This window comes from Anolis sagrei, chromosome X, assembly GCF_037176765.1.
Source record: "Anolis sagrei isolate rAnoSag1 chromosome X, rAnoSag1.mat, whole genome shotgun sequence".
Classification (NCBI taxonomy): domain Eukaryota; kingdom Metazoa; phylum Chordata; class Lepidosauria; order Squamata; family Dactyloidae; genus Anolis; species Anolis sagrei.
The window spans coordinates 41,375,035-41,401,503 of record NC_090034.1 but is presented as its reverse complement, the minus strand read 5'-3'; the positions used below and the strand labels follow the sequence as shown (position 1 = coordinate 41,401,503).

The window sequence follows — 26,469 nt, the reverse complement described above, 5'->3', positions numbered from 1 at the left end:
CAAGAGCAGGTCTTAGGTCTTTATTTAATTCCAGGCGACGTGGAATAACCTGATGCAGGAATCCTTTCTCCTACTTACAGTCAAGATTTTCTGTTTACATACAGTTCACACTCTTTTCAACATAGTTGTGGGTGCAGTTCCTTTTTCCTGAATGTTCCCCTTCATCCCAGAAAATACTAGATAGCTTTCAAAAACTGGAATGTGACTGTTCCAGCCTTCCCGTTCACTCCTAAGTGCATCAGTACATTAGAAAACATTTATCAGCATGTTGTTGTGCATGATTTATCCCAGGTTCCCATTACAGTTCATTTCACCATAATTATAAAAGCACTTTCATCTTCATACATATTTAGAATGCCATGCCCTCTTTTCCCGTTATGGTCTGCTCTGTAGCGAAAAAAAACCCACTCTTTTGAATTTGCCTACCTACAAAGCTTCGTTTTTATAATATATTGAAGTAGTAGACAAGGCAAGTAATTCTTATGTGTGACAATGGTGGCTTGCAGGTATGTAGTAAATCCTCTTATTTGTTTCCTGTCAGAACACTTTCCGGACCCCAGTGTACACAACATCCATGCGGAGGAACGCTATGGGCGTGGGCCTGGTTTTCGAAGCCGATCTTTTCACTACAAAGCATATTTCTCACTGGGTGCTGCAAGGGGTTTGCCTCTCGTTGAATGCCGATTAGGAGCAGAACTTGGTGCAAATTCTGTGGATGGGGAAATATATTAAAAGCCACACACAGAATTCATTAAGTTCCACTTGCTTCTACCTTTGGAAGACTATCGGTTGTGATTTTGAAGAACATTTGTGTTTACCTAGCATAATTCAAGATTTTTACAAATATTTAAATACTTTCATTTGTTTGAAAATAAAGAACTGTGTTTTGTACAGCACAGGCAACAAATCCGATTTGGTTTTTTTTTAAGCCCCAAAGATATTTGAAAATACAAAAGACTACAACACATTATAATTTTCATAAGCTTTCATAGGCTAGGGTCTGTCATTAGATACATGATGCATGTGGTTGGCAGGGGTGAGCAAACACTAAGTGCAGAAGGAAATGAAATGGGTTGATATGGCCAGTGACAATTGCATTCTTAACAGTGGTCATTCACCCAGTAGTTGTTCTTGTTTATCCAATACCAGTCTATAAGTGTTAGCTAATTGATACATATGGATCAGAATCCTGTTGGTGTCCTATGCATGCAGAAGCTGTTCTACAGAAATGGCGAGATACTTTCTTTCCCATAAGATGTCCGTTCAAGTTTGTAGAAGCAGAGTTGGACATATGGCAGCAAGGCTTTCAAGCCCTGGGCCAGGCAGCATCCAGTTGTGGTTCTGCAAGTTGCTAGAGATCTGTGGGAGTAACCTCTGCTCTCTCCTCCAGCCATAGAACTGTAGCTGGGATGGATGGCCAGGAAATGGCGAGAGTTGTGCTCCCAGAGCTTGAAAGAGGCGGAAATGTGTCTGTTTGGATGGGTCACAAAGAGGCAGCAATTATCCCCTTGTGCAACATCCCAAGAAAGACACAGGCCTGTAAAAAAAGAAAAGAGGATCCCAGCCAATGTGTAGGTGTTGCAGTTGTACAGCAGTATTGAAAACGTAAATTAGCCATCAAGCTGAACATCATTCGGTCCACACAATGGCTTCGCCTGATGGATCCTCCTGCGCATGTAAGATAGACTCAACATGCCTTTTATCAGCAAACATACTGACCACTACATAGAATAATAGAATCATAGACTTGGGAGAGTCCCCAAGGGCCATCCAGCCCAACTTCAATCTGCCATGCCGGAAAGCACAATCAAAGCACTCCTGCTTAATTTTTTTTTCAACAATTAGCTTTTCAACAAGGAATGAATGATGCCCTACAGGACAGACCTGGAAGGGGTAATGGCAGAACATTTGCCATCTCTTGCTCACACAGAATCACTGACATCATCAATTAGTTGCAGACCATTCTGAAAACTGACATTCTACTTCCATAAGTTTTGGGTGGCTGTCCACAACTGATATTGCAAACCCCAGGCGAACGTACTGCCTATTGGCCACAACAAACTCATGCTAATTCTGTTCCCATATTTACTCTGGAAACAATTTGACTGAGCCTAATGTCATAATCGGATCTTAAATGCCATCATAATCCAATGGTATATTCCATCATCTGTCAGCAAAACTGTCCTGTTTTTTACATTGTACAAATAGGGCAGCCTCTGAACAGAAAACTAAATCAACACAGATTTGACATCAGAAATGGCAACATTAAAACTAGAGGGTGAACATTGGAGCCTGACTACTGAAACTCACTTTGAAAGGACTCTTGAACAAAATATAATGGAAATGAAGGTTAGAATAGATAGCTGAACTGAGCAGTTCATTTCTATTTCCTTTATTTTGAAAATAAGCTGATTTTAAAATAAGTATTACATAAGTTTGTTGCTGCAAAATGCAATGTTTATGTTAGCAAGAACTGCCTTGAGAAAGACCACAATTAAGGATATAATTGTTACTTTCTCTAATTTCTGCATTTTGTTCCATTTGACCTTGCTTGCCCTCTCCCCACCAATGCTACGTATTTACAATCCAGGGTAATATCTTTTTATGCATCTGGTGAAATGTTTATGGCACAAAGCTTCTATGCTGTTGTGGGTTTTACTCTTTAAGCTGAGTTTGCTTTAACAGGCTGACATGGTTACCCCTGAAAACTGATTTTCGTAAACATTCTTCAGGGAAATAATACTTGGTTTTTATGCCTCCAAGAAAGATTAAGATCATTTCTGCTGTGTTATCAGTGCTTTTGGGGAGGGGGGGGGTTAAACTTCAAATTAATTTCCAACGATGACTGAAGGAGACTTTTGGAAGACGTAAGAGGATTTTTGAAATGGCTAACTCCTCATCCACTATGGTAAAAAATCATTTAGAGTTTGCTTCTTGCCTATTCTTTCATCATGGAATCATCTTGCCTCTTCTATAGATTTTTTAAAGACATCTTTCACTTGTAACCCATCTGAGTTTTCCATCCTCTACCCGCCCCTGACCCCCAAATGTCATATACCATGTCTTTTTCTATTTAAAAAATCTGTTAAAAAGAGGAAGAGATTAAACAGTTACATATTCTCTTTGGATTGATAGCACTAGGAGTTGTTCTAGGTAGAGGTAACTAGCTCATATTTGGAGGTTAGCATATGTTGCACTATGTTGGTATTCGGTGCAGGAGGTATGTAACGTAACTCTGACAATGGCTATTTACACTACACTGTAGGGATGCAGGATTTTGCGTATCTACAGGGTCTGTCTTTCATGGCTTGATATTCCCCCTTTCCATGCTTCTGTCCCGGAGGAAAATAGCTGGTGGCGATTATTAGCGACTTTCCCAAATACTGAACAAAGGACACAAAAACAAGACCAGCCAGGATTAACAAAATAGAGTTTGTTGGGATTTTAGTAGTTCTAAATAAAATCATAACAGAAAATATGAACATGGGGATCAAAACCAGGTGGATTTTTTTTCTTGCAGAGGGGTGGACGGCCTCATTCGGCTAGTCTTCCTTCACTGCAGGTGGTCAACATCACCCCCTGTCCCCAAAGAAGAATTTATCATGACTGTGAAGCGATAAATAGAGGGATATCTTGAACCATTAATGGCCGATACACAAGTGCTGCAAGGCTACCATGAGGAGGCTAATTGATTCCGTCATTACTACTGATTCAGAATAGCGCCTGTTGCTTGGGTCTTTGCCCACAAGAAGGTACACATCTGAGTAAATGAAGGAGCATTGGAAGCAAGCAGTCAGGCAGACACCTGAGTTTGGCCACAGCATTTCATTAAGTAGATACTCTGCAATATGAACACAGTCATATTGGGGTTTCGTTGAAGAAGGTTAATCTAGTGATAGAGAATTTGGCATGCATGGGGGGGGGGGGGCGTTTGAGGGGGGAGAAAAATGACTTCAGGTGCAAGTACCCCTACATGTGATCACAGTGCATAACAGAGCCACCCCCGGAACAGTTTGCTTAAACAGTTCTATCGGTGCCTGAGTGCTTCCGAACCACTTTGCTCCCATTCACCTGATCTACCGCGAGGGTCTCCACTTCGGGCTGAACCTGGGGTGGTGTGACATGGTGGATCCGGTGCGCCACGCCCACATGGGCCTTGTGAGGCTTTTCCCGGGCCGGGCTCTGGGGCTCCGCAGCAGTGCGTTCTGAGGGAATAGGCGGAATGACTAAAGGCCTCTCTTTGATAAGGTGGATCTCGGTGGTTTCCCTAGCCAGCAAAAAGGGCGTGGGATCAGGCATCGCATCCACAGGCTCCCGTAAGAGCAGCTTGCGGTTATCTGATCCTAACCGGTAGGCCTCTTCGAATTCCGGGTTGAGTGGAGTGGACAGGCTCTTCTTCATCCGACGTCGCGGAGTATCTGAATGCTTATCTTTGGGAGGCGCCGGTTTGTAGTTGGACAGCACTGGGCTTCCAGAAGGGGAGCTGTCTGAAGTCCCGCTTGAACTCATGAGCTTTTTCTTTGTCGCATGCAGTTGCGAGGTGAGGTACGCAATGGTGCTCGCCCGCTGCTCCAGTTCGCTCGACAGCATGTTTAACTTATGACTTTTCATCTTTAACTCTTCTAAATATTTCTTCTCCCTTTCCTTGATGGTGTTCTCAAGCACCATTATCATTGCATTTTTTTGCTCCAGTTCTTTTAACAACTCATTGTTTTCAGCCTCTTTCACTTTAAGCTGGGCTTCAAGCTCTTCACATTTTCTTTTGAGCTCTTCACTTCTTGAGGTTCCATTTTCTGGGAAAAGCCAGCAAAGAAAGCATTTTACAGCAGGTAAAAATCAACTGCAGAGACCTACAGCTATGAATCCAAAGCCTACTCTCAAATTGTGGGAATGTTATCTGCTTTGCTTAAGTAAAAGAAATAGCACATAGCCACTTCTACTATTTTGGAACAGATGTGAAATTGTAACAAAACTACTGGGGAGAAAAGTGGCTAATATGTAGTCTATGCTCCCAAATCCTTGACTGTTTCAAGGCATAATAATCCACCAGGCCTCAACAGAGTCTAAGAGAGCTGTCAGAATTGCCAGCTTCGAAGAGTTTATCAAACTAAGACATAAAACAGCAGGACATTCTGTCAAATCAGCATGTCTGATATACGGTAGGGCCAAAGATGTGTAAATCAGGAAAGTATAATCACAGTATAAACACAGTACAGATTATAAACATACTAATGCAAGGCAGAGGCACCATTAGCCATGGATTCCCAGGCAAAAGCCTAGGGTCGAGGTATGTTAAACAGACAGCAATTTCTTTGGGGAAAATAAATCTTCTCGGGAGGTCGAAGTCCTTATTTATTTTATGCCCCTACACTTTCCAAGGAATATATTTTTTTTCCTTTCACTCTGACTTGGTAGCTGAAGGCTTATATTTTTCTGCTTATGAAGGTTTAGGTTCCCACCAACCTCTTGGGGGTTCATCCCACTCTACTTGTTTTGCCTTCACTTCAGCTGCTTTTTTCTACCAAAGCTCCCTTAAAAGAGATCTCTGGGGCAGATCTGGTACTTAGCCTTCCTACTACCAAGTACAATGTTCCCTCACTTATTGTGGGTGTTACATTCCAGGACCACCCACGAAAAGTGAAAATCCACAAAGTAGGGAGACTATATTTATTTTAATATTTATACATTATTTTAGTAGTTATACACTATTTTAAGTCTTTATAAACCCTCCCCACACACTTATACACTATATAACCCTCCTTGCTGAGAGGATGACAGAAGGAGTTCAGCACTGGATCCTTGCCAGCTCCAAAGGGAATGCGTTGAAATCTCTCACCTGTTAAGTCCGAACTTTTGAGCGTCAACTCATATGTCAGATCTGAAAAACACACATAATTAGGAAATGGCAGAAAGTTGACCATCAGATACAATGTAGAAAACAATTGCTGCTATATCGGTTGGAAAATAATATTTTTATGAACCTCTGCTTCAAGGAGTTTAGTGACAGATCTCACACCAAGGCCTTTCTTTTATTGATTTATCTTATTTCTACCTTGCCTGTCCAAAAGGCATGCAAGCCAGGTTACAAATAGATACCCATAGAGACAGCAGTCAAAAATAAATGCAGCCCAAAGGCTTTAGAAACATGTTTAAATGAGCAGTGAGGAAAAGGTGAGCTGCTCTTTGGGAAGGGTGGTCGATAATCCATGTGAAGCAGTTTAAAGTTAATACGGTTGCAGAATTGGCTGTTACTATAAGGCTGCTGTAAGCATTTGGGAATAATGTAAAAGACTGGATTATGATTTTATATTATTATCTTGTATTGTACTTTATACTGTATTGTATTTTATATTGTTTTAAGTGGTAGTGCAATATTTTGCATTTTCTCTGTGGTGATGATCACAATAAACTTCATTTATTCAATCCACTCAATCATAAGAAGGCTGGAGGCTGTCCTATATTTTTGTTGGGACTGCCAAGTCGACTGGCCTGTCACTTCCCTGTTGGAAGAATGGCCAAGCTTGCCTTTCTGAATGGAACCTGCATGTGAGAAACACTTTGGAAAAGATCTTGATAGTCTGGAGAGTGAGTACGGAAAGGAACAAAAGCAAGGGAGGTCGCTTCCAGAGGAAACTGCTGGGGATGGAAGGGATGTGGTTTGCGCCTTGCTACCTGTACAGTGCTGCTGCAGGCGTCGAATCTCAGCATGCAGGCCCTTGAGGGTGTCAGCATGCTGCCGCTGGAGAAAGAGCAGGTTCTTCTGAGCACTATGCAACTGGTTCTCCAGGTTCGATGCTGCCATGCTGGCATCCAGTGAATCTGCTGGAGAGAGAAAGGAGAAAGTGAGATGTCGCATTTCACTTTGAGGTCAAATCTCGTTCTCCTAGAATGAAACAAGCACAGCCCCACCAAAATGTCCCCAAGCACAGAGAGGTCCGCAAAGGGACAGAAAGCTCAGCCACCGACACTTCAGAGTTTGAGATACTCTTCTAAATTCTGCAGTCCAATTGACAGCTGTGAAAATACCAGTGCACTGGGGGAACTGTGGTCATTGGCAAGATGAAGGGGAAGAGGAGGAAACGACTAAGTGCACCTTTGTTTGCAGTTTACGGATTTATAGGATTAGTGCCAGACAGACTTTCAGGTGGTAATCCCTCCAGGAAACTGAAATCAAGTTCTGAGAAACTGCAAGGGTTTGTGCATCGCTTTCTAGGTAGGAGCTGCCAGTCACCCCCGAGAGCTACATTTAGACGTCATAATCCTGCCCAGAGGGAAAAGCAGACTCAACTAAGCCACGCTTTCAAAAACCCAAAGCAAACCATCACTAGCCAGGATAGCCAAGAGCACACCTGAGCAGCTCAGAGAAGTATGGAGGCCTAGTGCAGCGGGGTCTAAAGAAGCTTCACCAAGGAAATATTTTGTTCCTCATCCACCCGAAGAAAAAGAGCAAGCGTAAAACATCCAAGCTGTGGCCATAGGTAATAAGGCTCTTCCCAGCAGCTTCTCGTCTTACACTACAGAAAACACCTCTGTGAAAGGAAAGTTTTTGGGCCACGGGTCCAACAAAACTCTAGGGACTCCCTTCGTGAGGCTGGTGGGCAGGTTTCCATTTGAGCCAAGGCTGCTCTATGATGCTCACACAACTGAAGCTGAACTCTTGAGAATAGCTTTAGCTGAAATAAAGCTTCCAACAAAGGCTGGGGTGAATGACAATGTATAGCAGACAACAGGGTACTGGCCTTGTTCCAATCCTGCTCCAATATCACAAACACCTGACATAGTCCTGGGCAACACCACCTCTCAACCCAGTGCTCCATTTGTCTGGCCTAGACAGTGTTTATGGCGACAGAACGGAGACAGTAAAATATGTAAAGCACAGGCACCACTTCACTGTTAACTAGTCATAGGAATAGGTTAGACTTTTTCTTACTGACCATCTCTGGAATTTAAGGAGTTTCTTTCTAATACAGATATGGTATTTGCCACCCAATGAAGGACAGCACAAGTCAGATGGCTTTTTTCCCCTGGCTGTGACTTGCCCTGAAATCTGCTCTCAAGTTCAATGGGAATACACTTGTGAGTGTGTGCGTGCACCTTCAGGTTGACTGTGGTCTGATGGCAACTCCATGAATGTCACTGGGTTTTCTCAGACAAGGAATATTCAGAGGTAGCTTTGGTGCTTTGTTCTTCTGAAATATGGCCTACAGCCCCTATTATTTGTTGGCGGTTTTGCAACCAATGCTGTCTAGGGCTGACCCTGCTCTGCTTCCAGGATCAGAAGGGATCTGGTGCTTTTAGGGTATGCACTCTTATTCCAACCCATTTTTCTTTCACACAGGTTAGTTTCCTGACTTGCCTGAACATTGTAAGCCATCTTCCTCTATGGAACTTAAGCAAGATTGAGAAACTTGGACTACCTGAGGCACAGAAAGGGAATTAGAGAGTTAGCAGACAGATAGCTCTGAAAGACAACTATTATTGAACAAATAGCTCAAACCAGCACAGAGCCTGGTTGCTCCCATTACCAAACCTCCCAGGCAACCAAGGACTGGTAAATACACAAGAAGGCGTGCTTACTGATACCTGTGGACAATCCTTGCTTTTCATTTCAGGTTTCAGGACCTATGAAGGGAGCCAATATCATTTCTAACATAAGGCACAAAACTCTGAAACCTATTAAACAGCCTCCATCAAGGTACATATTAAATGTTCAAGTCAAGTGCATTCAAACTTTTAAAAAAGGAGTGCCAGGGGAAGTAGTGAGCTAACAGCCTGAAATTCATGTGGCAGAACTGTTTCTGGCTCCTCTGCAAACAGTCCAATTGGTTCCCTTCCCCGCCTCAAAGCCTTCTCCTTTGCTGGCACTGCCATTAGATCTTGACTACATTATCTCTATCAGCCAAGTCTAATCTTGTCTGCAAAGGTAAAAGCTTTACTGTGCTGTCCAATACATTAAGTGCTTCCTGAATTCCCACGGAGCAGTGACAAAAAGGGGTCTCCTTCCATTGGCATGCAAACTTCTCCATGCAATTATGCTTTTTATCTTCACATTACGAAAAAAATTGAGAAGGGCTGTCAACCTCAAGGAAAAAAACTGTGTTTCATGCATATTCATTTTATAATTATTTCCACTGGGAAAAAATGAAAGGCTATTGCAGATCAACTGTAAGCCTTGGGACAGGAGAACCAAAGTAGAATACTCTATGTAAAACACATATACTATGTGCAACCATGTAGAATTCTAGCTGTTGTGTTTTCTTCAAAATCCTACTTGTATATCACACCAAATCAATGCTGCCAACCTCAAGCGTATTGCTTTACCTTTGTCACCATTAGCTTAACTATCATGTTGTCAAGAACACAGAGAGGCAAATGAAGCTGGCACTGGAATGGAAGAGAAGAAAACCTGATGGGAGTCCACACATTCTCAGAAGTTCAAGATTTTAAAAGAAGTTCTACACTGCACTTGCCTAGGAAAGTACCTAGCATCAAAAGCAACCAAGGGTCCTTCCACACAGCCCTATATCCCAGAATATCAAGGCAAAAAAATCCCACATTATAACCCAGTTCAAAGCAGATATTGTGGGATTTCCTGCCTTGATATTATGGGATATAGAGCTGTGTGGAAAGACCCGAAGAGAACCTGTGCAAGAGTTTTGTTGAGTCTCAAACTCTCATAAGCCCCAGCCAGCTTGGCTGCTGATGGGGGTGATAGGAGTAATAATCCAACAACGTCTGGAAGGCTAGAATGTCCTAGAGGGAGAGAGAACACAAGCCTGAGTGAGACAGAGCTCTGACCTACGGTATCTCCCACCTATAAATGCTGAACTAAAGTGAGAGAACAACGGTTGAAAATCAACCTTTACCCATTAGGCCAACAAATGTGTTCATTTGCACAATAAGAGGCAAAAACAGAGATAAAATGTTTACAAATAACACACATTTCAGATGATTTGCAAAGCATGCTTGAATAACACAAAATGATTAAAAAACGGCCTATCTCCATCTACCTTTCCCAAAAATCAAATGTTCTGGAAGTAAATTCATTCTCAGAAATGCCAATCTTCAACATGTCACCATCAATATGTATGTGGGAAGTATTGGAAAGCTTGAGGGACACCCCCCCCCCCCGGTGTGCAGGAGTACACCAGACATAAAGAAACCCATTCATCCTAACATGGGATGAAAGAGGAGACACAAACCATAAGGACTAAGTGGGCATGGAGGACATGCTGAGTTACCCTGATGAGGAAAGAGAGAGATAAAATGGGTAAGAGAGGGGAAGTGAATGGAATATTCTGGAAAAGGTCTCGTCTGGGTGACTGCCTGGCACTCGGAAGGACTCCACAGTGCAACATTTTGATGAAGATCATACAAGGCCTGCTATCTCCTTCCTCAGCCATGCTGAAAGGGAATCAGGAGAAAGAAGAGGAAAGTTACATTTCCTATAGAACAAAGGAGGCCAGATTGCCTTTAACAGCACCATGGCTTTGGATACATAAGAATAATGGCAGTTGCCATAACAAAGTTGTAGTTCCCCTTTCTATGCCCCCAAAATGCCAGTCATCCCACCTTTGGAATCAATGAACTGACGATGCGAATCTGGGAATTCATGTTCCTTACAAAAGACTATGCGCACATCAGAATGTGCTTGCTCTCCCTGTTGACACCTAACTGTTTCATGGGAGAGTGCCCTACCCGCCCTAATTTTCCAAAGAGGCTGCTCTAGACACTCTTCAGCCATGCGCTCAGTACTTCAGGTTTTGATATCACTGCAGAGTTATTTTTAGTAACAGTGACAAGTCACCGATGGAGCCATAAAGGAAGAACAATTAAGAGGAAGCTCAATAGCAGGCCTGCGTGATATGCTGCTAGGGTCAGGAGAATGAGCCATGACACTCAACATGCTTTTTCTATTTTCTTAGCAGCTTTCTGGAAAACTGACACTTTTAGAATGAAATCAATGAGGAATGTAAAAAGCAAACAGGAAGAAAATACTTTGTCGAGGGTCACCTTTGGACATCATATGCACCTCAGCTGCTTTAGTACCACTTAGACATTAAAGCAACAGCCATCTTGTCCAAGGTGCATCCAAAATGCAGCCCCAACCCTCCTGACCTTCCGTAAGCAAGTAAAAACGTGGCTTTGTGATCAAGCCTTTGAAGATCTTGTGTAATAGATAAATATAGAATTATGTGTAATGACAATTGGAATGGCCCAGACTATGACTTTGGATAATGTGGTTAACAGTGAAGGCATTGTTTTTTTATGTTTAAATGTTTTAATGTATTTTATAATTCTATTTAAATGTTTGTTTTAACTGTACATTTTTTGAAGGCATCAAATAGTTGCCTAAGTGTAAACTGCCTTGGGTTCCCCCCAGGGTGGAGAAAGGCAGGGTAGAAATGTTATAAATAAATACATAAATGAAGCCCAGGAGAACCCAAAAAAGCTTCATATGACCGAAAGCATCAAGCTCCCCAAAGTAACTTTTCCAATGCTACTATGTTTTTTAAAAAACCTTCCTGCAAATGGAAAACTAGTACAGGTTGAGTATACCTTCTCTGAAATGCTTGAAACCAGAAGGGTTTGGGGATGGTGGTGGTGGTTAGATTTGTCTTCTACAATTTGGAACACCAACATTTCCGAATATGTAATGAGATACCTTGGCGATGGGACTCAAGTTTAAAATGCAATTCCTTTATGCTTCATATACACCTGATACCCATACTCTGAAGGTAATGTCATACAGGCTTTTTAAAATAAATTTGTGCATGAAACAAAGTTTGTATACATTCAACTATTAGAAAGCAAGGATGTCACAATCTCAGTCACACAGATGCACAGTTTCAGATTTTGCAGTATTTTGGATTTTGGGATTCCAGATAAGGGATCCTCAACGTGTATATTGGAAGAAGGTTCCTAACGCAGCCCGCTCTGTTATGCTATCATTTCTATTTCCTGTTTTAGAGACTGGTTTCAAATTGAAGGGCAAGGGATTCCACTGAAACATGTGTGGTGGAGGCTCCTTCTTTGGAAGCTTTTAGACAGAGGCTGGATGGCCATCTGTCAGGGGGGATTTGAATGCAATATTCCTGCTTCTTGGCAGGGGGTTGGACTGGATGGCCCATGAGGTCTCTTCCAACTCTTTGATTCTATGATTCTATGATTAGGAAGAGTTTCTTGATGGCAAGAGTGGTTCAGCAGTGGAATGTGCTGCTGCCTGGGAGTCTCCGTCTCTGGAGGTTTTTAAGCAGAGGCTGGATGGCCATCTGTTGGGATGCTTTGATTGTGTGTTGCTGCCTGGCGGAATGGGGTTGGACTGAATGGCCTCGGTGGGAGGTCTCTTCCAGCTCTGTGATTCTAACAACAAATACATAGTTATTTATTACATTTCTATCCTACCTTCTTAAAAAAAGGTTCTTGAGACAACTAGTTATTGGGGAAATAAAAACAAGATGCCCTGCATGTGAAATTTTAACAGCTAGTTGTTTTTACTGTTATTTAAGTGAAGAGCAGTTAATAATATTTCAAGCAAACATGCTATCTAACCCATCAGAAAAGTAAGCTTGGCATAGTACAAGATGGGCCTTTCTTTGAAATAAGAGTTAAATCCTTCTCAAGGTTGAACATCTTTCAAAATACAACCAATTCCCCTGTAGGCTAAAGAGGCCCAACTCACAATTATGTCACATCATCCTGTATGGTGTGGATATGTGTCTTCTCATCCTCCCTAATCCAGGAAAGATATGATGGCATTTTTATTTTTTTAAACTACCTTTTATTTTCTGTCCACTTTCCAGCTTAAGTATTCTCTTCTGAGTAGCCGAGTACTGACACAGAAAGTTTGGCAATATATCCATCGGCACCTAGAAAAAGAGTTCTAGCCAACACTGCATCATAAAGAAGCCTATGGTCTATACACAAACACTTTTGGACATTTCATCTCAGAGAGCTTTAGTCCACAGGCTTCAGAACTGCAGCAGAAGTGCCCCACCCTCTGCTGATGCTTGAGACTAGTGCTGCATGGCTTAATTTTTCAAAGTATCTATTTATAGCCCACTTTAAAAATCATCCCTGGAGCAACGTCCCATAAGTGAGGGTTTTTTTTTAAGTAAATGGGAGAGATGCTTTCACTGTGAGCAATTTTAACTGAGAAGAAAAAGAAAGTATGCATTAAATCAGACCTTCTGTTAAAGGACTACATGCAGCTTGGTTTGTCTGTGATTTCTAAATGAACCTTTGCAGATTTTTAGAAAGGCAGATGCCATGACTTAGTTTAGCAAATTCCAGAATGCAGACAACCATGAAGGGGGGTTTAACCTTTTCCTTCCTATGATGGGGTTCCATGGGAGACTTCTTGTCCTGAAATTTGCTAGAATGGTGCATGATTCACTATTGCTGCCCAAACAAACTTTCAGAAGATGGGGTTCCTCTGCAGTCTGAATAAATATGCCTGCCCTGCTTTACAATTTGTTTTTTTTTTTTTAAAAAAAAATCTAGTCTGGCTCCAAACCTTCTGAGCACTAAAATTATTGTCTCTTTCCTGTGAGCTTAGGGAAAAAAGTGCTGCTTCTTGCTATTTTCCAGTGTGGCATCTTTTTTTAAAATGTAAAATATTCACAGAAGGAAATTGTTGACAGAAAAACAAAGGAGGTAACAAGCTAAACCTGATTGCTGAGAGTCAGCTCAAGAAACACTTAAGGAAGAGCAGCAAAATTTTCCTCCCACTCACTCAATTTAAGATGCATAGTACCCTAAACCGACTGCGTTATTTTGGCACATGGAGCACAAAGTCCCAGCAAAACCATTCCCTCCAAACTTAGCAGTAAAAGTGCAATCAAAATTAGCTCCTTTTGTGTGAAACATTAGAAAGAACTTTCTAACAGTGAGAGCTGTTCAGCAGTGGAACTCTGTGCCTCGGAGTGTGGTGGAGACTCCTTCTTTGGAGGTTTTTGAACAGAGGCTGGATGGCCATTTGTCATGGGATGCTTTGAATGTGATTTTCCTGCTTTTTGGCAGAATGGGGTTGGACTGGATGGGCCACGAGGTCTCTTCCAACTTTAGGATTCTATGATTCTATGGAAGTCTACTGTGTGAGGCAACTGCCTCATAGCAGAGCCAGTCCTAATGCTATCCACCTGCATTTTATGTGTTAGGAGAACTGTTTGTATTTATTGAGGCGGGGAAACATTTTCTCAAAACAGTCTGTGAAAGACAAAGATATAGGGCATCCGATGCAATACTTACCCATGCTGTATAAGCAAACCATTGGTTTTCAAGCATTTTACATACAATCCCCTTGGGCTGCAGTCTCAAGCCCTTAAATCAAGGAAAGAGTCTTGGCTCGACTCCTGGCTACTTAAGCCTGGATAAGGGCCACACTGGGCTGTTCTGTTTTCAAAAACGGCCCGTGGAAATAAGAGAGGCAGACTATAACACACAAATTGTTACTTTTTTGCAGTGCTTCACAACTGCCAAACTTGACTGCGCATTTGGGCAAAATAAATGAATGTTTATGCAATTGTTGGATGGGATGGAAGCAAGGGAAGATGGTGGTACCAATCATGTCCTAAAAGTTATTACCTATCCCAAGCAGAAAATACCTTTCACATTTTGCACCAATGCATTGTGGCCGAAGCATGTGAGTACAATACAGATGTGCACTGAGAGTCTTCATTTAAAAAACAAGATTCATTAAGTCCAGCACAGCTTCCCTCTTGCCAGGATGATTCCTCCTGTGCGGTGTTTCCAAAGCAGGCAGACATTCTGCTGGTCACATACTATGGCAGTCTGCCACTAACTTCCAGTACAGTGCAGACAAGGACTTAACAAACGCCAAATGCAATGGCAGAGCCAGACAGAATCAGACATCCCATCAAGGACAGGTGAACCTGAGCAACATCTTTAGCATTCATATGATCTTTAGCATTAGTAACTGACCACTGCAACCATACAACTATGTAGAAACTTCTAGTCGCTTTTTAAAAACGTTGTGTTTTTAAATACATTACAACTGTACCCTTGGTTCGCTCCTGACATGATGAATACTAGAAACTTGCCCCATACTTAAGTAAAAAGACAAATGGGATAAAAGTTCACCACCATCAAATCTTCCCACAAATTCCTGCCACATTCGCATATAGATAGTGATCAATTAGCAATATAAACTCGTGTAGTATTTTTTCCAATTAAAGAGACAAGAAGCCCTTATGAAGGGGGACTGGTTTAAAGTTTCACTGGTGTATCCCGATCTATACAGGTGAATCAACAAGTTTGGGGTGGGGGCCCTCTCTCCTGCAAACAAAGGGCAAACTTTGCCCCGCCCAAGTCTGTGGGCTGCATCATCCAACTCTATTGTTTACAGTGATGCAGCTGAAGGGGTTTGGGGATTAATGATATCAAGGGGGGGGGGGGGGGGAGAAGTATTTCAGTCATATGCATCTGAGTCCTCAAAAGATGGGTATGTGAGTGAGCCATAGCAGGGGTGATGCTGCAGTATGATGGCTTGAAACTACACACTGCAATAAAGCAGGAGAGAGAGAAAAAGTATGCAAAAGGAAAGTACACATTCAGGTTTAGCCCCATGTGACTTCAGAAATCTTTACCTCTCCTTTGAATTATGCACATTACTCCATTCAATTATTGAATTATTCCAAGGAGACACTGTACAAACTATAAGAGTGGCAGGCTGTGTTTTGTTAATAAAATCCAAACACACTATATGCAAATCTTAAGGGGCAAAATAACAGGGGTTCGATGGACATTTATGTGCACACATTCAATGCTATTTCTTAACCATTTACCAAAATATTGCTAACTACAAGCAAACAAGTGGTGCCTACCCCCCAAAAATGGACAGAATGATGTTTAAAACTAAAATCTGTACCACCACAAAAGGCCCTATCAGTGGTGTCTTATAGGTTCAGACCTTTCATGTTATTAAGAATCGCTGGCCTAAATTCTGATGTTAGACTTGACTAGACTACCTATGTGATGATTGAATGGGTCTACTATAGTTGGGATTAACCGACAAGATCTTTAATAGTTTCTAACTTTCTGAAAGTTTGAGGTCTTAAAGCATGGACTCTAAAGAGAAAGACAGATCATGCAAATCCTGAAATCAGTTTTCATCCCTCTGTTATTCTAATGCTTCACGCCCCATCAACAGTCTTCAGAAGTAACAGAGCCCAGAATTGGACAGTTAACAAGAATGAAATCTGGAAATTCTTTGTCTGCCTATCCATTACAAAGTGTCAATTCAACATTGTGTAGTTTTACATGATAAAGGATTACTGGGTCAGTTAAATAATAATGCCCTGTACTTTAATAAAAACCTTAAAGTAGTATTACAAACTCATGTTTCCAAGTTACGTACAAGTAGTGTTTAATATATTCGTGTAATTTGCAGAAAAAATTGTTAAAGCGGACAGCAGCTGTGAAAATTATTCAGAGGTCGGACAAATCTGACTGTAAATATTTTTAACCATTTTAATACTGTATAGATAAGCCCGCTCTTTGACATGGCTGCCTTTTTAAAGTTGAAAACAGTCCACAACAATCATGTCTACATTTCCAAGCCCCCAAAACATGTAAAGAGTGGGAAACACACTGCAATTTATTTCCTCAATCAGTCAAAATAATGTGGGTAGATGATTCAAGCATACCAAGTAATGTGATGTTCCAAAGACAGAAAACCAATACAGGAAGAGAACAAGACAGTCATCAACACTAAGTGTTCTATTACCGAAAATGAGAGGATACACAGTCTTAAAACTGACACTCTCATGCACATATTCTTAAAACATTCACTATTTAGTTATAGCCAAAACATGAAATACCTAAAAGAAGACATTGCTATAAGATCCTGAGAGCAACATTAAAGAAGACAATTCAATTGTACATCCCTAAAAGCTAGCAAGTCTCTTGCATCTCTTAGCATCTGCAATGCAGACAACCACCTCACAGTCTACATTCAGATCTGTCAAAGTCCCTCCGTACTGCCTTTTAAAGATACCTTTTCAAACACATTCTTCTGATTTCAAAACATCTACTGTATTGGCAAATGGCACATTTTCCCAGCCAGTAGCAGCAAATACGAAAGACTCACCAGCCTGTCTGCCCTACCTTACTTAAGCTGATGAAGCACGCAGAGCAGAGCCAGCCAGCCAGCTAGGTAGGTGGGAGAAGCTCCATTTCCAGGGAGAATGCTCGGTTGGTGACCATTTCTACAAGTGACAGGGAAATCAGCTGGGCTTGCGCTGAGACAGGAGCCCTCCTCCCCACACACACCACAACCCTCCCATCGCTTCTTCCTACTCAGCCACATGCGATGTGACTGCTGCTGCGACTCAAGATGACGATGGCGATAGGGTGATCTCTTCCCCTCCCCACTCTCAGCTTAAATGCAGTGATGCCCTCGCTTTATGCTTAAAGGGAAACCAGATCAAATGCCAACCCTTCCTCGGAAACCAGCCGAAGGAGAGAAACGCTTCCCAGATATCATACAACACAAGGATAGAGGCAAGGACAGGATGCAGGAGAAGGGGGCTTTACACTGGCATGAAACTATATCCTGCCATTTTGCCAATGGGGTCACAGGATCCTCTGAGAAAAGGGGGCAGCAGATGAGCCACCGATGCACTTCCCTGTTTTCTAAGTGCCCTACAATGATCTCCAGAAGGGAACCAAACATCAAACACTCACACAATGCTGAAGAGGGGAGGCAACTGGAATGTGGTTACTGCAGAGATAACTGGTAGGAAAAGAAGCACTTGCTTTTGTTCACTGATCAGAGAGAACACATGCCGGCCCTTCCCTGTTGGAGCAGCTCCAAGCGAGGAGGAGGCCCATAACCTTGAGTGGAGCAAGTCACCAAACAGCCAGAATCAATGTGCACCTCCCCAAATTGAAGAAAGGGGAAGTCTCTGAGCAGACATACATCATTTGGGCTCATCTTGCTGGTATAGGGAATGTAAACACCCTACTATTCTGTTATTTCATGATGTGAGGGGAGACTCTTCTTCTCTTCAAGATGTCTTCCCCCCTTGCTCCATTCCTTTCCCCTTTACAGGATAAAACGTGTTGACTCCATCCCGGAGTTCCTTGCTTGAAGGAGACCTTCTCTTCTCCACCACATTTTCTTCCTGTTCATATCCTCATCATTTTTATTTACATTCTGAACTTCCCCAAAATCTGGGACTCAAAGTTGCTTACAAATTAAAATCCAATACAGTTAAAAGATATTAAGAGATCAATATTACAATGGAAGCAAACTCCCAATAACGTTTAGTAACAATCTTTATTAAAAGTTTCCTTTTGTGACATACAGTGCAATAAATTGAAAAGAAAAGAACAAAATTAAAAGAAATAAAAGAAAAAGAAAAAGAAAATAAAAATAAAGAGTGACTAGAAAGAGAGAAGTAGAGAGAACAAAAACAAGAAAAAAGGAGAAGAAAAAAGAAAAAAGAAAAAGAGAGATAGCAAAAATTTAAAAGCAGCGGAGACAGATGGTATACATCTCCTTCGTTGACTTCCTTTTCGCTATCTCTCTTTTTCTTTTTTTCTTCTCCTTTTTTCTTTTATTTATTTATTTTCTTTTTCTTTTATTTATTTTCTTTTTTCTTTTCTTTTCAATTTATTACACTGTATGTCACAAAAGGAAACTTTTAATAAAGATGATATTAAAAAAAAAAACATTTAGTAACAATTTAGTAGCTAGACATTATAAAAAGTAGTTTAAAGGGAACTGTATCCTTCCCTTCCCACCAATGGCGGAATATGTATGGAATAGAGAAGAAAGGACAAAGATGTGCTAATTGCATATATAAAAGGATGCTCTTGCATATGCCGAGAGGAGGGTCATAGGGTTTTTATCTTCCTAGGTATTGGATTTAGATTCTGCCTTTCTTCCAAAATAGAAAGTCTAGGCATTTCATCCTCTCAGACAATGTCAAATGACTTCAAACAGACAAGATTATGCCTCGCTGTATGCCACATTTCGCAGATCATCATATACAGAAGATGGGCCCCAGAAGCTTTCAAACATGTATTTGGCCCTGGGATGGATGGGAGAAGGTCAATATTGGAGGAACACGGGTGTGACAGGGTCATGGGATATACCATGGTGCCTATGCTCTTGAAGTTCACAAGGGGATAGTTCTCCCCTTCTTAATAAACCAGTTCATTTCTACAGTGTGTTTGAGGTTGGCGTGCGACACTGAACATCATATATGGATAACAATACACCAAATTTGGGGTTGCAGAAGGCCAGGTTCCTTTTCTAGGGCTGTATTATGGACTTGGGGAAGTCAACAGTACCCATAATTTCCCCTCAACTGAACAGTCCAATTGCAAGTTTAAATGCATGGACATATACCTCTTGGTATAGCATCAACTCCCTATCGAACTGAGGAAAATTGTCCTTCTTTGCCTGAAGTATGGCATTTCACATACTGAGTGTTTTCCTTAAGTGCATGTTTGATAGTGAATGGTTTTTCCACACTTCCCAAGAATTTATTTTGGTGGTCAACCCACTTTCTATTAATACCTAGGAAAAACTGGGCTGCCCAGGGCAATGCTGAAGTTGGTTCCTGATTCATATCTCCCAACTGTGTGAAACGTCAGAGCATAGCACTGTCATTGAGGGATTTGAAATGTATGTGCCAGAGAATTTACTTTCAAACATACTCCTACGCATGGCAAGCTCTCCAGTTCAAATGTTTCTTTTTTATTGTTTTAAAGGATTTATGAGATCCCTCCTCACTTATGGGAAGCTTTCTCGTTTTGCCATGTTGATATATGCCCCATATTTCCAGGGAAAGGGGCTGGAGTTTTGTGACATTTGATGGAAACGTGTCTCCTCACTTTCACTGAGGGAGAACTGTCCTGCTTAAATTGTTTCCTCAGAATGTCATTCATGTCAGTGGCATTTTCTCACTTTAGCAGATGCAATGATTTGCTTCTTGGTGATGGTGGTTCTATTTTAATGTTTGTGTATTTTGGGATTTTAAATCACATTGAAATGCTTTTAATGTAAGCAGCTTTGGGCCCTCTTTGTGGAGAAAAAAAAACCCAGGGTATAAATAATAATAATAATAACAACAACAACAACAACAACAACAGCAACAACACTATGTAACAAAATTAGAAAAAATCTGTTCCTGGTTTGAAAGTGTTATTTCCTGTTTATTTGTGTAATGCTTACTTTGAAAGAAGTTGTTCTACTCCAGAAATTTTGTTTTAGTGGCTGCCACAAACTAGGCTGAATTGGTTGAGATTCAATGTGATATTCATTGAAAAGCTAGAGCAAAATGTGCTGTAGGATGTCCCACAAAAACTAAGTTTTTGCAGTTTAATAACTTTTTCCATGTTTTTTATGATAGAATCAATTAGGAAATGACATTTATAACACTGGAACAAAAATTGTGTCACATAATGTAATGGTTAGTTAGGTAGCCCAGGTGGTATAGCGAGTTAAAACCACTGAGCTGCTGAACTTGCTGACCAAAAGGTTGCTGGTTCGAATCCGGGGAGCGGGGTGAGCTCCCGCTGTCAGCCCCAGCCTCTGCCAACCTAGTAGTTCGAAAACATGCAAATGTGAGTAGATCAATAGGTACTTCTCCAGCGGGAAGGAAACGGCGCTCCATGGGGTCATACTGGCCACATGACCTTGGAGCATCTATGGACAATGCCAGCTCTTCAGCTTAGAAATGGAAATGAGCATCACCCCCCCAGATTTGGACTGACTAGACTTAATGTCAAGGGGTAACCTTTAACTTTATTAATGTAATGGTTAAAGATGTGGATGAGGTATTTCCACCCCATGTTCTGAGTAGTACCTACTCTTCTACTTTACTACTAGGCACTGCATGCCCTACACCTGGTGAAGGAGACTTGAGGCCCCATCTACACTGACAATTTAATGCAGTTCAAAGGCAGCTTCAAGCTGTGGCTGTCAGACAACAAACTCCCACAAAAGCACACAAAAGAATGCCCTTAATGTACATCAGTGCTCTGTGGTTTGTGTCATTCCCATCTGGGCTTCAAACTGGTTCCAGGATTTCTTGTCTAATCAACTGCACAGAGAAACCATTTTCTCCAATACTGGTTTGAAACCGTGTTAAATGGTCGGTGTAGACGGGGCCATCTTCTCTTTGTCTCCAGGTCTCAAAGCTGCGCCAAGCTTCCTTCACAGGTCTGTATATTCCAGACCTTTGCATTCCAGTCTACAGGGGAGGGGATTTGAACTGTATTTTAACTTTGTTGTGTGACACAACAAAATTTAATAATTAAATAATTGCCTTGTTTTTAAAGTTTATTATTGGACTTCATGTTATCTTCAGCCACCTTGAGTTACTACAGTGAGAAAGGCGGGACAGAAATAACAACAATAACAACAACAACGATGATGATGATGATAGCCATTCACTCTCTTTTTTAAAACAGAGGCTGGATGTTTATCTGTTAGGAGGGTTTTGGCATGTGCTTTTCCTGCCTGGCAGAATGGGGTTGGACTGGGTGGGCGTTGGTTTTCTCCAGCACTGCAATTCAAGGATTCAAATAATGATGTTGAGCAGGCTTATTGGAAAATAATTATTAAGGAAACAAATAAAATGATCCACAACAAAGTTTTCAAAAATACAGGGATGTGCCTATGAGGGTTATTCAGAGATAATCTAGAGCAGCCGGAAAAAGAAATTTGCCAGTACAGTTTTGCGGCTACGTGTATAATGATTGCCAAAGATTGGAGAGGTGAAAAAACACAAAGCTTTAAAAATTGGAGGGACAAACTGTGGGATTACACACAGATGGCAAAGATGTCTACTACATTTAAACATGCAAGCCATGAAGTTTTTGGACGAAACTAAAATCTGGCTATGGCATATTTGACAGGAGAGATTAAGAAATAAGAACAAGAGAAATCTATTGACCTAGAACTGTAAAGGGTTAATAAAATGAGCATAAACTCTACAAGGTGGTGGGTGCACTGGGGGCGGGATGAGGGGTAACTGCAACATGGGTGGTGGGTTGTTTGAATATTTATTTATTTAAAACATATATATTCCACCCTTCTCACCCAAAGGGGACTCAGGGCGGAGCACAGCATATATACAGCAAACATTCAATGACAAGACATGAATAAATTATATGCATACATAAACATTAAAAACATTTGTGTACTGTAGCTGTATTATAATATTAATATTAATATATATATACATATATATATATATATAAAACTAATAATGATGTTGAGCTCTGGGGACATCTACACTATAGCACAAATGTGATTTGGCACTCCTTTAATTACACCTCGAGCCGCTGGGAGAGGTGGGTAAGAAATAAAAAAATATTTTTATTTTTATATTATGAGTTTTCTGGGCTGCATGGCCATGTTCCAGAAGCATTATCTCCTGACGTATCGTCTGCATCTGTGGCAGGCATTCTCAGAGGTTGTGAGGACTGTTGGAAACTAGGCAAGTGGGATTTATATATCTCTGGAATGATGTCCAGGGTGGGAGAAAGAACTCTTGTCTGCTTGAGGTAAGTGTGAATGCTGCAATTGGCCACCTTGATTAGCACTGAATGGCCTTGCAGCTTCAAAGCCTGGCTGCTTCCTGCCTGGGGGATCCTTTATTGGGAAGTGTTTGCTAGCTCTGATTCCTGTCTGGAATTCTCGTTTTCTGAGTGTTGTTCTTTATTTACTGTCCTGATTTTAGAGTTTTTTAAGTACTGGTAGCCAGATTTTGTTCATGTTCTTGGTTTCCTCCTTTCTGTTGAAATTGCCCATGTGCTTCATGTGGCTTTCAATGTGTAGTCTGCTTTTAAATGCTTTTAAATTGTTTTAATGTTTTATCTATTGTTTTAAATTGTTGTTATATTGTTGTATTTGTTTTTTATGTAATGGCATCAAATTGTTGCCAAGATGTAAACCGGCTGTGGAACACCCTTCCCGTGGACATCAGGCTAGCCCCCTCCCTGTTGATTTTCCGCAGGAAGCTAAAGACCTGGCTGTTTAAGAAGGCATTTGATCAAGAAGTGCAATGACTGGAGATTTGACCATAGGAATGGAACAACGGAAATGATATCGGATTGTGGGTTTGACGATGAGACGACTCGGAATGTAGTAGAAATTTTGTAGTATTGTTGATGTTTGATAAGATGTTTTTGATAATGATGATTGTGGATATCTTGCACTATGTCTTGTAATTTGCACCTGTTTTTATGTTGTACACCGCAATGAGTCGCCCTCGGGCTGAGAATTGCGGTATATAAGAGCAGTAAATAAATAAATAAATAATAAATAAGATGTAAACCATCCTGAGTCCCTGAGAAGGACGGGGTAGAAATGCTGGAAATACAAATAATAAATAATAGGCTGACATGGTGGTTGTTAAAGTAGTCCAGCATTTCCGTGTTCTCCAATAATGTTCTGTGTCCAGGTTGGTTCATCAGGTCCTCTGCTGTGGCTGACTTCCCTGGTTGAATTAGTCTGCAGTGTCTTTCATGTTCCAGGCAGGAAACAACCAGGGCCAGCTAACACCACCCAACAAATGATCCCCCAGGCAGGAAGCAGCCAGGCTTTGAAGCTGCAAGGCCATTAATACTAATCAAGGAGGCCAATTGCAACATTCACACTTGTCTCAAACAGACAAGAGTTCTTTCTCCCACCCTGGACATTATTCCACAGACATATAAACCCCACTTGCCTAGTTTCCAGCAGACCTCACAACCTCTGAGGATGCCTGCAAAAGATGCAGGTGAAACGTTAGGAGAGAATGCTTCTGGAACTTGGCCGGACAGCCCGGAAAACTCACAGCAACCCGGTGATTCCTGCCATCAAAGCCTTGGACAACATCATATTATTATTATTACACCTGGGAGGTGTAGTTTTGCAATGTCTTTCACGGTCCCTGACTCAGAAAAGCCCTAGTACCTCCTTGAACTACAATTCCCAGAGTGCCATAGGCTTGGAACTGGTGGGCTGAAGGTGGAGGTGGTGCTCCCACCCGAGTCCAAGCCAGGGCGGACCCAGCTCAGCTTCCAAGAGGCGGGCCTTTGAGGGCCTTCAGGTGAACCTTGGCTGTCCTTTCTCTTCCTGGGAGGGGGTTGGGGGGCTTCTTGCGGCCTACCCTTCCCCTCCCCTCAAGAGCCCCAGCGCTCCCCCTCATACCTGCACTGTTCAGAGCGGTGCATGCCGGGAGGAACGGGGAGCGCTGCTCCTACTCTTCCGGCCTCGAGGCGGGCAAACCAGGGGACTGGGTTGACGTCGCGCGGAGAGGCGACTGCGCAGGCGCTCAGGTGCAGCCGGCCAAACAGCAACCGTGTTGCCCTGGCAACGGGGTTGGCGCAGCCCCTCCTAGCGTCTGGTTCTTCCCAGCCCACTCTTGAGAAGCTCCGCCCATTTGGAAGGGAGGGGGGAAGAGAGAAGGGGCGGGGCTTCCGTGTTGGAGGGAATTACGGCACCTGATTCGCTGCAGCTCAGGGACGCTGTTTGCATTGGCTTTGGAGACGAGTTTGTGAGGGGATAGTGTCACTTCCAGCAACTGTTCCAATCTTCTGATGTGAAAGAGATGAATTGGAGGGACAGGTATGCAACCTTCATGTGTTCAGCACACAGAGGTACAAAGCTTATCAGTCCAGTTTCAGATATGTTTGAGGTAATTTTCTGTGCCATCCGGCCAGGACAGCTCTCTTACAACAAGACAGCTTTCAACGGGTCACATAGTCAAAAGGGGCGAGAAGATGAGAGCATGTGGTCTGCAGCCCCTTTATAAACTTCTCAGGAACCGTAGAGCAGTGTTTCTCTCTTTTTTTAATGCTCTTTCTATTTCAGCACATACCTATCATTAAAGGAACCAAAATTTTTAACACATGGAAAAGGGACATTATGAAATTCATTTGGTCAGGGGAAAAAGCCAGGATTGCATACAAGAATTTTAAATTAATTGATGTCAAAGAGCGGGGGGGGGGGGGGGGGGAGAGACACACGACTAAATTTAACAGATCTAAGAACTTATTATGAAGCCGCTTGCATGAGCTGGCTCAGAGATTGGATATAACTCAAGAATACAATTTTACCGGTACTTAATTTAGAAGGCTAGAAGAGAGGAGATTCCATCTGAACATGAGGAAGAACTTCCTGACTGTGAGAGCCATTCAGCAGTGGAACTCTCTGCCCCAGAGTGTGGTGGAGGTTTTTAAACAGAGGCTAGATGGCCATCCGTCAGGGGTGCTTTGAATGCAATATTCCTGCTTCTTGGCAGGGGGTTGGACTGGATGACCCATGAGGTCTCTTCCAACTCTGTGATTCTATGATTCTAAGGCCACAGGCTAAGATTTGGTTGGCATGCATACATTTGGTATAAAGGAGAGAGACTAAATAAGGCATTTAATTAATAATAATAATAATAATAATAATAAACTTTATTTATACTCCGCTACCATCTCCTGAAGGACTCAGTGCAGCTTACAAGAGGCCGAGCCGAAATACATCAGTAAAAACAACAACAACAATACAACAATAAATAAACTCATAAACAAGCAGTAAACATTAACAATAACACCACAACGCATTAAAAGAACCTATGGCAGGGCCAAATGTAATAATTAAAATTGTTAAAAAATGCTGGGCATTACCAGGTGAAATAGGATAGGTATTTTGGAGATAGGTGGGGCGTGCAGACGATCCTAAATCACTAATAAAGTGCATTCAGGACAAATTGCTTGGAGTTTCCTTATTCTGGGAAGGCACACTGGAACAACCACGTTTTCAAGCTCCTCCTAAAGACTGCCAGTGTTGGGGCATGCCTGATGTCCTTGGGGAGTGAGTTCCAGAGTCGAGGGGCTACCACCGAGAAGGCCCTGTCCCTCGTCCCCACCAATTGCGCTTGCGATGCAGGTGGGATCGCGAGCAGGGCCTCTCCAGATGATCGAAGAGATTGTGTGGGTTCGTATACAGAAATGCGGTCATAATAAACATATAATTAGAGGAAGTCTAATAGACATCTGGAATAGGTATAAGTTAGGTATGGAACCAAAAACACTTCGGTGGTTGAGACCAATAGAAGCTATTGCGAGACCCACCTCTAAGGATGATGTAAGAACTTATGGGGAATTACTTACTAGATTTAATGACCAATGGGCACTGAGGGGGAAGGATGAACTGGGTATCAAAGACTGTTTTCGTTATCACCGATTATATGAAAGATTTTAAAAGGATGAAAAAATTGGATTTGCCTCAAAAAAATCAGAACTGGAAATTATATTAGACAAAGAGAAAAAAGGTTTAATAGCCAGACTGTATAAATATATTCGAGGGTATAACCTGGAAGACAATCGAGTTAAAACCTCCATGATTTCACGGGCAAAAGATCTAGGGAGAACATAAACTTTGATAATTGGGAAAATCTGTGGAACAAAGGCTTCAGATTTACAGTGGCGACTTCAATTGGAGATAATTTATAT

At 41.8% G+C, this 26,469-nt stretch overlaps 2 protein-coding genes across 10 annotated transcripts in view; one reads left to right on the top strand and one right to left on the bottom strand.

Moving 5' to 3' along the window:
* DNAH10 (dynein axonemal heavy chain 10) overlaps positions 1-688 on the top strand; it is a 33,455-nt gene extending 32,767 nt beyond the window's left edge. Inside the window, 1 exon segment of the mRNA XM_067460726.1 lies at positions 542-688. Coding sequence (XP_067316827.1) covers positions 542-688 — 147 coding nt within the window.
* CCDC92 (coiled-coil domain containing 92) lies at positions 6-24,372 on the bottom strand. 9 transcript variants are annotated; one of them, XM_067473243.1, is made up of 5 exons: positions 24,176-24,372; positions 17,128-17,228; positions 6,673-6,822; positions 5,837-5,878; positions 6-4,793 (listed from the first exon to the last, which is right to left on the bottom strand). In XM_067473243.1, exons 3-5 carry the CDS (start codon positions 6,800-6,802, stop codon positions 4,018-4,020), a joined length of 948 nt encoding a protein of 315 aa, XP_067329344.1. In that variant the 5' UTR covers positions 6,803-6,822; positions 17,128-17,228; positions 24,176-24,372; the 3' UTR covers positions 6-4,017. The 9 variants fall into 9 exon arrangements, with proteins under 9 accessions (XP_067329344.1, XP_060641533.1, XP_060641531.1 ...); XM_060785550.2 differs by lacking the exon at positions 24,176-24,372 and adding an exon at positions 17,707-17,823; XM_060785548.2 differs by lacking the exon at positions 17,128-17,228.
* Positions 24,373-26,469: the final 2,097 nt, after the last annotated feature.